The sequence below is a fragment of the Rhinolophus ferrumequinum genome, chromosome 11 (genome assembly GCF_004115265.2).
Source record: "Rhinolophus ferrumequinum isolate MPI-CBG mRhiFer1 chromosome 11, mRhiFer1_v1.p, whole genome shotgun sequence".
In the NCBI taxonomy this organism is placed as follows: Eukaryota; Metazoa; Chordata; class Mammalia; order Chiroptera; family Rhinolophidae; genus Rhinolophus; species Rhinolophus ferrumequinum.
The window spans coordinates 24,735,234-24,748,690 of NC_046294.1; the positions used below are offsets into that span (position 1 = coordinate 24,735,234).

Below are 13,457 nucleotides of genomic sequence, written 5' to 3' on the forward strand. Positions count from 1 at the left end.
GCTAATCCACATTTTTGTGTTTGCCATGCTTCACTGGGTCAGACAAATCTTCTCTCAAGTTATTTAAATAGGATCAGCGATCACACAGTACTATAATGAGAATGATGGCATTAAGTCATATGAAAATTTCATTATTTTATGCTTAGTTACACCCCATAAATGCTTACCAACACAGGACAAACTTACATGGCCAGGATCTCTAAAGAACCTTAAACTTATGGAGGCCAAAATTAAACTACAAAAAATTAGATAATATATCAAACCAGAATATACTTCAGCTTTAAATATATTCTCTATTAAATCAATATTTATTAAACACTTATTATATGACAGATATATGAGGGGAAAAGACCAAACAGCTCAAGTTGGACTGTCAAGAAACACCCAAATTAATGGACAGAGACCAATAATAACAGAGAAATATTTAATATCAAGGACTGGTAAGCAAGTTTGAAGAAGCCAACTATGAAGAAACTTAAAGCCAGGGTATTGGGCTACACAGAGATGGGGGTGGATGGATAGCATTCCATTGAGGGTACTAATGAGGGACCTCTCTAACAATATGACATTTTGAACTGAAGGAAGTGAGGGAGAAAGCCATACAGATTATCAGAGGGAAGGGTGGTCCTGGCAGAGAAAACAGTCCAAATACCCTGAGATAAGAGCATTCATGCTGCCATTCAAAAAATAGTTTCAATCAGAGATAAAAGAGACAGGGATAAGGGTCAGTTTGAGAGGCAACATATTCCTCACTTAGGTGTGTTAATGTGGTCCATTTACAGAGTGACCTGAGAAGCTGCTAGTTTTGAGTGACAAGAGAAGGCTCTGCCACAGGTCCAGGCTGCTGTGCAAGCTGCTCTGCACCTGGGCCGTATGATCCAACAGATCCATAGTGTTGAAGTGTCAGTGACAGATAGCGATGTTGTCTGGAGCCTTTGCCAGGCCCCTATAGGTGAATAACAGCACAGGCCTTTAGGATTTTGGAGTAACACCCTGCCATCATCTGCAGACAACTACTCTCCTTTTGAGAAAGAGCTCTTGGCCTGCCCCTGGACCTTAGTAGAAATTCAACAATTTTTTTATAATTTTCCCCCCCATCTTCTGCCTCCCCACTTCGGTTCAAGCCGTTGTTTCTCAATCTAGTTGCGTAGGACACAGCTCTCTGGCCCATGCTGGTATTATGAGCCTTCTGGTCTCCGGTCCACGGTCGGCCGTTCACAGCAGCTCACGCCAACCTCTGGCTACGCACCACAGCCCAGCTCCAGGGAGAGCTGTTGTTCACAATCTTAGCACGGCGCTCCTACTTCCTGAACCACTGAGCCAACCCGAAATTGAACATTTAACCAATAGGCCACCAAGTTACCATGTGACCTGAGCTACCCATCCTAAACTGGATATTATCTGATCTGCCAAACCCAAAAGTTAGGCATGCACAGGAGCACTCCATCATCCAATGGAAGGAGTACATATGTGATCTGGCCGAGCAGACCTTGAAGGCACAAGTTATGTTAAGAAGTGGCCCAGGGGAGGGAGTTGGGCTGGGTGAAAAAGGTGAAGGGATTAAAAAGTACAAATTGGTAGTTACAAAACAGTCAATGGGAGGTAAAGCACAGCACAGAGAATATAGTCAATAATGTTGCAACAACTATGTATACTAGTGCCGGTGGGTACTAGACTAATCGGGGGGGATCACTGCGTAAATTACATGTCTAACCGCTATGCTGCACACCTGAAATTAATAAAAATAATATTGACTATAACTGAGTAAGTTTTTTAAAAAGTGGCCCAAATGCCCATGTTCCCCACTCCTGCTACACTGCCTTCTCTCTCCCAGCCTGCACCCTTACTTGCAATTGACAGAGGAAGAGAAGACTTGGGCCTGCTTTACAGGTGGTTTTGTAAGCTATGCAGCCATCACCTACAAGCAGACAGCTGCACTATTGCCCCTCTCTGGAACAGTGCTGAAGAAGCGGTAGAACAGACATCCTCCTAAAGGGCAGAACTTCAAGCAGTCAGTGCACCTGCTGTCCACTTGGCTTGGAAGGAGAATGGCCAGACAAGCAATTACATACTGATTCATGTGCTGTGGCTAATGATCGACTGGATGGTCAGGGATCTGGAAGGAACATGACTGGAAAACTGGTGACAAAGAAATGTGGGGATGAGGTATACAGACCTCTCTGAATGGGCCAAAAAATGGAAGACATTTGTGTTCCACATGAATGCTCACCAAAGGGTGACCTCCGCAGAACAGGACTTTAATCATCTAGTGGATAGAATGACTGGTTCTATGATACCAGTCAGTGTCTTGCCCTAGCTACCCCTGGGCTCACGAACAAAGTGGCCTGGTGGCAGGGATGCAGGTTCTGCATGGACTCAGCAACATGGACTTCCACTCACCAATGCCGAGCTGAGTATGGCCACTGCTGAGTGCCCAATCTTCCAGCAACAAAGACCAACACTGAGCACCTGTTATGGCACCATTCCCCAGGGTGATCAGCCAGCTACCTGGTGACAGGTTGATTACATTGGATGGCTTCCATCATGGAAGAAGCAGGATTTTGTTCTTACTTAAATAAATACTTACTCTGATTATATGAATGTGCCTTCCCTGTATCCAGTGATTCTGCCAAAACTACCATCTGTGGACTTACAGGATGCCAGTGCCTTACCCTCCATCAGAGTAGTCCACATAGCACTATTTCTGTCAAGAAACTCACTTCACAGCAAAAGAAGTATGGGTACGGGCCCATGCTCGTGGAACTTACTGGACTTACTCTGTTCTCCAAAATCCTGAAGCAGCTGCCTTCACAGAACAGTGAAATAGCCTTTTTTTTTTTTTTTTTAAGATTTTATTGGGGAAGGGGAACAGGACTTTAACGGGGAACAGTGTATACTTCCAGGACTTTTTTCCAAGTCAAGTTGTTGCCTTTCAGTCTTAGTTGTGGAGGGCGCAGCTCAGCTCCAGGTCCAGTTGCCGTTGCTAGTTGCAGAGGGCGCAGCCCACCATCCCTCGTGGGAGTCTAAGAATTGAACTGGCAACCTGGTAGTTGAGAGCCCACTGGCCCATATAGGAATCGAACCAGCAACCTTCGGAGTTAGGAGCATGGAGCTCTAACTGCCTGAGTCACCGGGCGGGCCCCTGAAATGGCCTTTTGAAGACTTAGTTCCAGAACAAGCTAGGTGGCAATACCTTGCAGGGCTGGAGCAAGGTTCTCCAGAAGGCTACCTATGCTGTCAATCAGCATCTTGTTGCCTAGTACTGTTTCTCCAATAGCCAGGATTCACGGGTTCAGGACTCAAGGGGCAGAATGGCAATGGCACCACTCACTAACACGCCTAGTGACCCACTAGCAAAATTTTTGCTTCCTATTCCAGTGACCTTATGCTCTGCTGGCCTAGAGGTCTAAGGTCCAGAGGGAGGAATGCTTCATCAGGAGACCCAATAATGCTCCACTGAACTGGAAGTAAAGAATGCCACCCTGGGCACTTATGCCTTTGAATCAATGGGCATCTCCAGAGGTGACATTTAAAGCCATGAACATGAATGCAATGTCCTCAGGAGAAAGCACAGAATGGATGAGAAATCATCAGTCCCAAGCCCTAAGGAAATGACAACATGTAGAGATTAGAAGAGTTAAGAACTAATGAAGAACAGGGGAAAGCAGTGGGCTAGACAGAGGTAGGAGGAAAACCAGGGAAATACTGTGCTATGGAAGTGAAAGGAAGCATACTTCAATTAGGAAAAAATGGTCAATGGTGACAAACACTGAAATAAATATATTACTAATGGTTAGGTTTCCAGGCCAGCTACAAAAGCTCATTTAACCCATAATATGATTACAGCATTAGACTATCTTACCATGAAGCAGTACAGTAATTAGACATGCAGGCTCCAGATTCACATTGACCAGGTTTAAATCGCAGCTCCACTACTTAGTAACTATGTAGCTGTAAGTATATTACTTAACGTCTCTGTGCATTGGTTTCCTCATTCATAAAAAGGTAAAAATAATGCCTGCCTCAAAGGATTAGTGTGCATGTGTATTTACCACTTAAAACAGTAGCTAGCACAAATAAGTTGCTCAGGAAATGATAGCTACTATTACTTACAGCATTGTTTCTTTGGGAAAATACTTCCTGGACAACAGAAGTTTGTTTAAAATAACCTTTCACTAACTTGGTATTGTCCCTATTCCTCATAAATTGTGATCTTACAAGGTCTTCTCCCAAAAGTCTTGAGGGAAACTCTAGCTTTAAAACTTAATTAGAAAGTCCTTAATATCGTAGCTGACCATTTTTAGAGAAGCTAATCGTTTTGTTTATTGGAGGGGTACCGATTATACTCATTACACATTCATGCTATAATCAGAAAGAATTTATGGATTAGGAAATTCTAAAAACTGGGGGCAAAGAAAACCCAGACTGTTTCAAGTTAGAAAGTGAAAAAACAAATATAACTCTAGTTTTTTAAAAAATTGTTTTCATTTAGTCACGTTCTGGTGCATATTCAAATACAAAAACATCAAAAGGTCCATGATAAAATTTGTCTCTTCCTGTTCTGTACAGGATATAAATATGAGGTAGATAAAAGGCAGCACGTCTGCAGCTTCCTGATGATCATCTTATTTCCAAAAGCATGCAAAGGTATTTATACTATCTAAAAGAGCCCCACAAAAAAGTATTTCCAACTCCATGGTGAAAAGTAAAGATATGCTCATTTGGTCCTTAAAACCGAAAAGCACAAATAAATGGAGATTTATATGACCAGTTCTTACCCCCGAACCTCCCATGTGCCTAGCAAGGACTATTTTAGAAATACTCAGACATCTCTCTATACACCCTATTTAAGGGAAAATGCTAGGGTTTCCCATTAGGTCTTTATTTCTCAATGGTTAAAACAACAGAAAAACTTTACACCTGATGGAGCTGCTATATCAAAAAAGTATTATTTCAAATTCATGAAAAATATTTTACCATGCTTTTTCCCATCAACTGATTGAAAATGTTCATTTCAGGGCCAAGCCGAAAGTAGGATATTATTAGATCCCATGCCAGTAATCATTGAATGTTATTACCATCTGTTAGCTTCTGAATAGGTTACTACTGAAAACAAGGTGACAGACAAGCTATTCTTTATGGATAAGTATCCATATTACATCATCACAACTACTACTCATTTGCACCCTCAAGAAGAAACTGCCACAAAGGGGAACAAAAACATTCATCTGATACATGAATTATGAAAAAGCTCTTTAAAAATGTTATAAAAATATGAATAGGCTTCTGAAAATGTGGAATACTGGAAGCCTTACTGGGTATATTTCAGATTCAGTATTTTCTGTATAACTGAAATAAAATCAGAGGACATTGCGCAGTTTGAGAAATAAAGTGAGGCACAATTAAGCAGTGTGTGTAACCCTGTACAGATGGCCTGATCCTAACACAAAGCAAGTTGGTGGGGAAGGGGGAAAGCGTGCATTTTCTATGCTATAATTTAGCTGACCCCATCCCAAAAATATATTTTTAAGGGGGGAGGGAGCTTAGCATTTAAGAATCAATAACTTCCAATAAACAGAAAAATGAATTTCTTTCAGATTATGTGTTCCAAATGAATCTACTTACTGTTTTCAAATGTGTTTGGGAAGTCATTCTTTGTTACTTTGATAAATAACATTTGGAAAATATAACAAGTAGATTTTAGTTTCTTGCCTCAGAAGTATTCTGCTAAAAGAAATAACAGAAATAACTTGATAGCATTTGTTGCACTTACCTAACAAAGCATTTTTTTCATTTAAAACAAAAAAATGATGCACAAATACCTATCAGTGCTGTTCACTGTAGAGAAAGTAATTTTAGTTTGTAAAATTATTCAACGCAAAAGCTACTTGAAAAATGATAGCCAAATTACCACAAAAATAATGATAATGATAATAATAATGGGAAAGGTGTCAAACATCTTTCATAAAACTTAAAATGCCTTAATTGTATATAATACAAAGTTATGACTGTTATAGAAAGGTTGCAGCATTTACGTGTTTAGTTCAAAATTAGCGCATCACCATTATTTTCTTTAAAAGACCGAAAATCCTAGGTCTTTTAAACAAAGGACTTGAAATTCTCTAAGGAAGTTTATTTCCTTTTTCTTGAACCAAATTTTTCTCATTCTCTCACAATCATCCCAAGCTACTATCTCACACAAAGACCAGCTACTCTTCGCACGTATTTTCCAAATCATGAAAGTGGAACTTTCATAAAAACAAAGAAGATAACCTAAAACACTGTAATATATAAAGTAAAAAAAAAAAAAAAAGTTCACTTCTGTCGTGACAATAATGAAGAAATCTGATGAGATCATAAAGCCACGAAGCTTCCTGTTGGTAGTTGAGGATGAAGTCATTAGCAACCCAGGATTCCCTGGTCCTTGTAATCAGAAACTGCACCTACCAGATTCTGCATTGTTCGGCAGAGGTGGCTTTAAAACACCCCGCTCCCGAATCATCCAAACCAGACCACGCCTTCCAGTTATCATTCAAATGACCCGTTTCACAGTGTGGCACTACTACACATTTCCCGCGAGCTTAAATATCTAGTAAGAGTCAACATTTTAGATTCCTTGGTCATGTTGGAGCAAAGATGAACTCTTGAACCCCGCGCCACATAATGAACCAGAGCTTCAGAAGCCGAGATGGAAAAGCATGCTTCTGTTCTTCAACATTTATGGCCTTCACTGACGCCCCCCTCCAATTTCTTCCCAACTTTTAGTCACCCCAAGACACAGAAGGCAAAGAGAGATTCCTTACTTCCTGCTGTTGTTGAAAGGGGAGAAAACCGAAGAGTAACTTTAAACGCGTGGAAGAGAAATAGCTTAATCTTGGCCACTACTGCAAACATATGTCACCCAGCCCCGGGCAGCGTTCGCGCGCCACCGGGACCCCTCCCGAGGCCCCACACCCGGAGGTTCTCCAACAGCCCAGCCTTCCCGGGTCCCCCAATGTCAGGGACGCGGCTTGGCGCCTCTTCCTCTCCCGCCTCCCCCACTCTCACACTGCCCGGGCCCCCAAGACCACATTGTCGGTTCCAATACAATGGAATGTCACTGCCCCGAACTCGTCCGAGCCCCCCTCGGCCCTCCCGGAGACAGTCTCGGGTCTCCGTGATCGCCGAGTTAAGTCACGAACCCAAACTTCACCATGTGAGAGCCCAGGACACGGGAGGTGACGGAGACCCACGACTCCCGCCCAGTCCCACGTCCCGGACCAGTCCCGGGCGCGAATCCCGCACTGGGCGCCCCCACCCATCCCGAGTCCACCCCACAGGAGTCATCAGCCTCCTCTCCGTCGGGGGCGAGGACCAGGAGACGCGTGGAGGGTTCCCGCCGGGCCCGGACCCCTCCGCGGTGCTGCACAGGGGCGAAGGCCCCAAATGCATCCCCGGCCTTTCCTGGCCCACCCGGACCCTGCCGCCCACCCTCCCTACCTGGCCTTGAGGCTGGGGCTGCTGCCGCTGCTGCCGCTGCTGGTGGCGGCGGCGACCGCGGCTCGGGGTTCGTAGGCCCAGGCGGGAGCGGGGGGTGGTGCCGCGGCGCTGGCCGGGGCGGCGGGGGGCGCGGGCTGCGGCGGCGGGTCGGCGAAGCCGGAGGTCGCGTAGTTCCTGTCCATCGTGGGGGTTGCGTAGGGAGGGCGGGCTGCAGTGGGGGCTCCTCTAGGGCCCTGTGTGAGGGGGGCGGGAGGGGAGGGAGGGAGGGGGCGGGAGGGGGAGGGGGCGGGGGAGGAAGAGGAGGAGGAGGCGGCGGCGGAGGGAGCTGCCCCCTCACATGGCCCCGGCTGGCGGACGGGCGGAGGGCGCGCTGGCCAGTCTGTGCCTGGGGAACCCCGGCCGCGGCGCGGGGCGAGGCCCGGCTGGGCGTCAGGGAAGGGGCGGCATCCGCGGCCCGGACTCGCGGCGGCGGCGGCGGCTTCGCCCCATGTTGGTGGATTTCCCAGGATGCACCTCCCGCCCCCCTCCACCCGGCGGCCTCGCCCCGCCTCCCCTCGGCGCCCCGCGCTCGCGGCTCGCGGGCCTCCGCCGCCACCGGCCGCCTCTTGATGGCCAATCGGGGCGGGGAGGGCTCGAGGCCTGCCCGGCCCAGCCGGCTCCGGCGACCCGGAGGGGCGCCCGGCAGCCGTAGCCCGCGGGCTGCGGACTTCCCGCCGTCGGCTGCTGTAAGGGGAGCTGTCCGCGCTCGCAGCGCCCCGCGTGGGAAGGGGCCGCGCCTGCTGTTCGCCTAGCTCAAGGGAGGGGAAATTGAGCGGAAACCCAGCGTAGGGGAATACAAAGGGGGGAGGCTTGTCAGCGTTTTGCCTGGAGTTCGTTATTTGACCCTTCGAATTATTTTGAGTGACCCAAATACTCAGTTCCCACATCGCGATTTCTTTCTCTGAACCGAGTCCCAAACCAGAAACAGCTGAGCGGGCTGTTTTACAGTTCCGTTTACTCCCTTCCTGCCCAAAGCTTGTTCGGCTAGGGGACCCTTTTCCTGCTGTTAGGGGGAGATTTATATTCAAAGAGATTCAAATTAAAACGTTATTTTCCAATCCTCGTTAAAAGTCCTTTCCCAGGGGCTCTAATTAACTGTACCCACCCCCTCCCTGGGGATTTTCTCCTTCTGGATTTCAGAATCTTCTATCCCAAGATAAATACTCCCTCTTCATTGATCAATCCATCTACCATCTGGATGACTTTACAATAAATTTAAACTCCCGATGCACACTTTGTCTTGGAGTTTTTTGTTTGAGACTTGGAACTTCAGCAAGACTCTACCCTAAACATTTCCTCTGTGACCTCCAAGTTGTTTGGTGAGGGGTAATTTAATGATTATTTGAGGCTGTTCTATTGTATATGAGTTTTTCTTTTACTCTAGTACTGAAACTTAGGGATGATAGAAAACATCGTTTGTTCCTTAAGGCATAAAGCAAAAGTTAAAAATACCAGTAAAATTTATATTTATTGGCCACCACCCTGAAAAACCAATTTGGTTTAACACCTATTATGTGCTTATTAGCACAGAAATCTATCCCACAAGATAAGCCTAACATAAAGGTTTAAACAAATCAGGCCAGCATAGTAGAAGACCTAGTAAAAGCAGTTTAAACTTCCGTAATACCTGGTATTGGATCTGGTATTCCTTTTGAGACTAATTTTGTTCTGGGAGATTGTTTTCCTCCTGGCGCCTCCATCCTTTTGTTCCTATTCACTCCTTTTTGTAAATCTTTCGGCACCTGTGATGCTTGGAGTCTGATCCCAGGGTGGGGAAGCAAGGAAGTGAGTGGTGGTTATTTTACAAATGAATTCAAACGTGTGGACACAAGTGACCTGGCCAATTTTATGTTAATTCCAGTATGCATTTACTGAGGATATCTTTGAAAAGTGGTTTTCCTTGGGGAAGGAATTTGCCAGATAATCTGAGGTCCTGCAGAGAAGTAACGTACATCTTCCTTACAACATTTATTTTTCTTACTGCAACTAGAAGTCTGTAATCTAAATTTAAAAGTTTTCACTACTGACTACTACATTTATAAGTACTTTTGTGAGCACTAAGGTTTTGTCTCTATGGAAAGTGTAGGAAGTGGAGTGACATGCTATAAACGTTTTATGGCACTTAGTTTGAGATACTCTTAAATGGTACTCAGTGAGGTATATAGGCAATACCAAACAAGTGCCAGTAAAACCTTTTATAGTACCTCACACCATTATGTAGTTTATTTATGTCGCATAAATCAGAGAAAAGATATTAAGAGAAATGTTTAGTATTTAAAAATTAAAAATATAACTGTCACCATATATGATGTTCTTTTGCCTATTAAGTGAAATTTCATTAGTTTACCCTAAATCAATAACACGTGTATTTCCAGTATTACAACATGTCTACAAATAATATCACTAAATCTTTTGGTAAAATTGATGATATCTAACGAATGTCTTCTTCCCTACTGAAAATTTACTCCCAACACTGAAAACTTTTCATGATCTCTTTCAAATAATCCCCAGCGAAGCTGCTTTAAATCTGATGTAGACATGTCAAAATTCTACAAGGAGCCATGTGGTTCTTTTTTTTTTTTAACTTTTTAAATTTTTATTTCAAGTGCTTTTCCAGGACCGATCAGCTCCAAGTCAAGTAGTTGTTTCAATCCAGTTGTGGAGGGCACAGCTCACAGTGGCCCATGCAGGGGATCGAACGGGCAACCTTGGTGTTGAGAGCACTGCGCTCTAACCAACTGAGCTAACCCGCTACCCCCGTCACGTGGTTCTCATTTACATAAAAATGGTTGTTACATTCTTTGCCTGTGGAACTTTTACTCATCTTCCAAGATCCAGATCAAACATTCTGTCTTCCGTGGCATTCCCCCAACTTTCCAAAGCAAAACCAATCGCTTCCTTTTCAATTGCCCTATGGTGCTTATACGCTTATATTTAACAGTACCATATTGCATTACAATTAATTGTGTATCTTTTTCTTTCCCTCACAGATCATGAGTTCCTTAAAGGCAGGAGTGTATTTAATCCATCCTTGTATCCCCAGCACTTAGTGCTACGTCTGGCATGATAGTACACTCTAAATACATATTTATTGAATGAATAAATACATATTCTATTTTAAAAATACCCATTCAGAAATTTCATTTAGTCACTTACATAGTCCCTTCTAAACAAACCACTACAACTATCTCAATTCTAAAACTGGGGACAGGGTTTGAAATTGATTAAATCAAAGGCAGTTTGGTTGCAAGATGAATGGAAATTCTACACTTAAGGAGTCTTTCTTCTACCCCTACCCCTATCTTCCTTCTGAGTCTATTGGCTAGGACGTAGTGATGCCTTAGAATATGTCCATGAACAGTCTCTCCTCATTTCCCACATCTCCCAAACTTCGTCCCATCCCATTAAAAAAAATCAGTATTTCAGCTGGTAGGAAGCTTAGAGTTAGACTGAGTAGTTCATCATCCTAATTTTGTTGTTGAAACTGAGGCCCAGGGCTCAGCAACTATCTTTAAGGTAATGGAGGCAATCATTTGGGGGAGGGAGCAATGGGACTTCATCTCCACTAAGCCAGCCTTGTTTATTAGCTTGTTGGGAAATCCAGAATTTGGGATTGCCTGACTAGAAATGTAGTCAGTAAGTCCATATATTCCAATGTTACAAGCAGACCAACCATTAATTAGAAAGATCCAAGAAGGTCAAGTTTTTGGTTTCACTGAGAATTGAGTTGATTGAGTGGGGAGGGGGCCTAGTTCCCATTTTTCCTTTCTCTTCTGGCATTGAGGGCAACTATAAGCTCTATCTTTGCCATTGCAGCCCTATTTTCTGTTCTGTTAGGTCAATGTCAGAAATTAAGTTAAAACATCAGAAAGGAAGTTAAGTCCAACTATCATTTTCTTAGTCTCCAAATCTTGACCCTATCAATCATCTTTGCTCTCTCAGTTCCCTGCCATACCCCCTAGGGAGACAGCAATGGAGTCAGAAGAGCTGCATTTAAGCTTGCTTCTTTGGAAGCCACAGCCTCACTGGGAGGTGCCACTGAAAGACAGTGATGAGACATTCCTCCCAGTCAGATGAAGAAGCATCTTTGATCATCAATTTTGTATGTGGAGGGAGTGGTCTGAGCTATGGATATGGATGGACTCTTGGGCTCTGGTGAATGGCTTAGCTGATCAGGGGTCTGGAGGAAGAAAGATTGAGTGTTTGGAGACCAGAAGGTCTGGGAATGATGCACAATTTAAGTATGAGCTGGAAAGATAGGGGTGTCGCCTGATCATAAAGTCTTTCATTGAGGGTATCTTTTATCTCCATGAATATATTACAGGAACTTTAGACTTCATTCTGTAGGTGATAGCTATTATCAGAATAACCAATATGTATTGAATGCATATGTGCTAGATCCTATGCTGAGGGCTTTACATGGATTGCCTCATTTAATCCTCAAAATATCCTTAAGATATGGGTATTAGTAATTATTATTCCCATTTTACAGGAAATTGAGGCTTAATGAAGTTAAGTAACTTCCCCAAATTATGCAGGCTAATATAAACTGATGATGGTGCAAGCGGAGCTTCAAACCATCTATGTTTAACTCCACAACCCAATAATCTTGGTTAAAGAGTTATTGCCAGGCTTCTCCATTGAAGAGCTACCGTATTTCCTTTTATAATTAATTAGTATTTTGTGGGTATGTTGAGACTGTAAATTCCTGAAGCCTCATTCTTTCACCATTGGTTTTAGCATCTGTGTTAGTTTCCTGTGGCGGCTGCAACAAATTATCGCAAACTGGATGGATTAAAACAACAGAAATTTACTGTGTCACAGTTTTGGAGGACAGTCTGAAATCAAGATGTCTGCAGGGCTGTGTGCTCCCCCAGGAGGCTCTAGTGGAGAATTCTTCCTTGACTATTCCAGCTTCTGGTGGCATTCCTTGGTGTGTGGCCACATCACTCCAATCTCTGCCTCTGTCTCACAATGCCTTCTCTTCTGTATGTCTGTCTGCTCTTCTGTCTTTTATAAGAATATTATTCATTGGATTTAGGGCCCACCTGGGTAATCAAGGATGATCTCATCTCAAGATGTTTAATTTAATTACATCTGTAAAGACCCCTTTTTCAAATAAAGTCACATTCACGTGTTCTGAGGAGTAGGACATAGACATATCTTTTGAGGGACCACCAATCAACTCATTAGAGTATCCATTGATGATTCTTGCTTGAAGTGATTATTATTATGTTTGCCAATAGTGATTTTTCTAACTCCATCATTCTTCCTATCATCATTAGTTATTATTCTTCTATAAGAAGGAACTTTTCCTTATTATCACCTATCTATCTATCTATCTATCTATCTATCTATCTATCTATCTATCTATCATCTATCTATCTATCTCTCAGTATAGACTCATGGATTCTTATTTTATTCAATGGGTTTGTGCAGAAGGATTAGCTCAGCATGTCCAGGTTGCCCAAACCTTGTACATTCCAAAGAAAGGTTTGGCCCTTGCCAGCCTCCAGGGCAATAACTTCTAAGCATTTGGAATAACCAGCCTGTTAAGAGTATCTTTGTTTACCTGAGGCCTTGGCCCTCACCAAATAGGTTATGCTAACAATGTGATTTATGGTGGGGGCTTTGGACCACACAGTAGCAGCTTAATATCTGGACAAGCTGAAGAATGAAGGTCAGTTACCAGGGCAGTCAGCCATGCCTGTGTGACCAATTCCCAATAAAAGCCCTGGATACCAAAGCTCAGGTGAGCTTCCCTGGTTGGCAATACTTCACGTGGTAATGTTTACAGGACTCTACTGGGAGAGGACAACTGCAAACTTGCATCTGGTCTCCATTGTACTCTGCACTATCTGACTTTTTCCATTCCTGATTTTAATCGTATTCTTCTACTATAACAAACTGTAGTTAACCATCAGTATAACATCTTCTCT

At 43.7% G+C, this 13,457-nt stretch overlaps 1 protein-coding gene across 2 annotated transcripts in view; it reads right to left on the reverse strand.

Moving 5' to 3' along the window:
- The window catches only part of QSER1 (glutamine and serine rich 1), a 62,579-nt gene extending 54,918 nt beyond the window's left edge, over nt 1-7,661 (reverse strand). Inside the window, exon 1 of one of the 2 annotated variants that reach the window (XM_033119844.1) lies at nt 7,480-7,661. In XM_033119844.1, coding sequence (XP_032975735.1) covers nt 7,480-7,661 — 182 coding nt within the window. Of the gene's footprint in view, nt 1-5,625; nt 5,729-7,479 lie in introns of those variants that run through there. The other variant, XM_033119845.1, reaches the window with a different exon arrangement.
- Nucleotides 7,662-13,457: the final 5,796 nt, after the last annotated feature.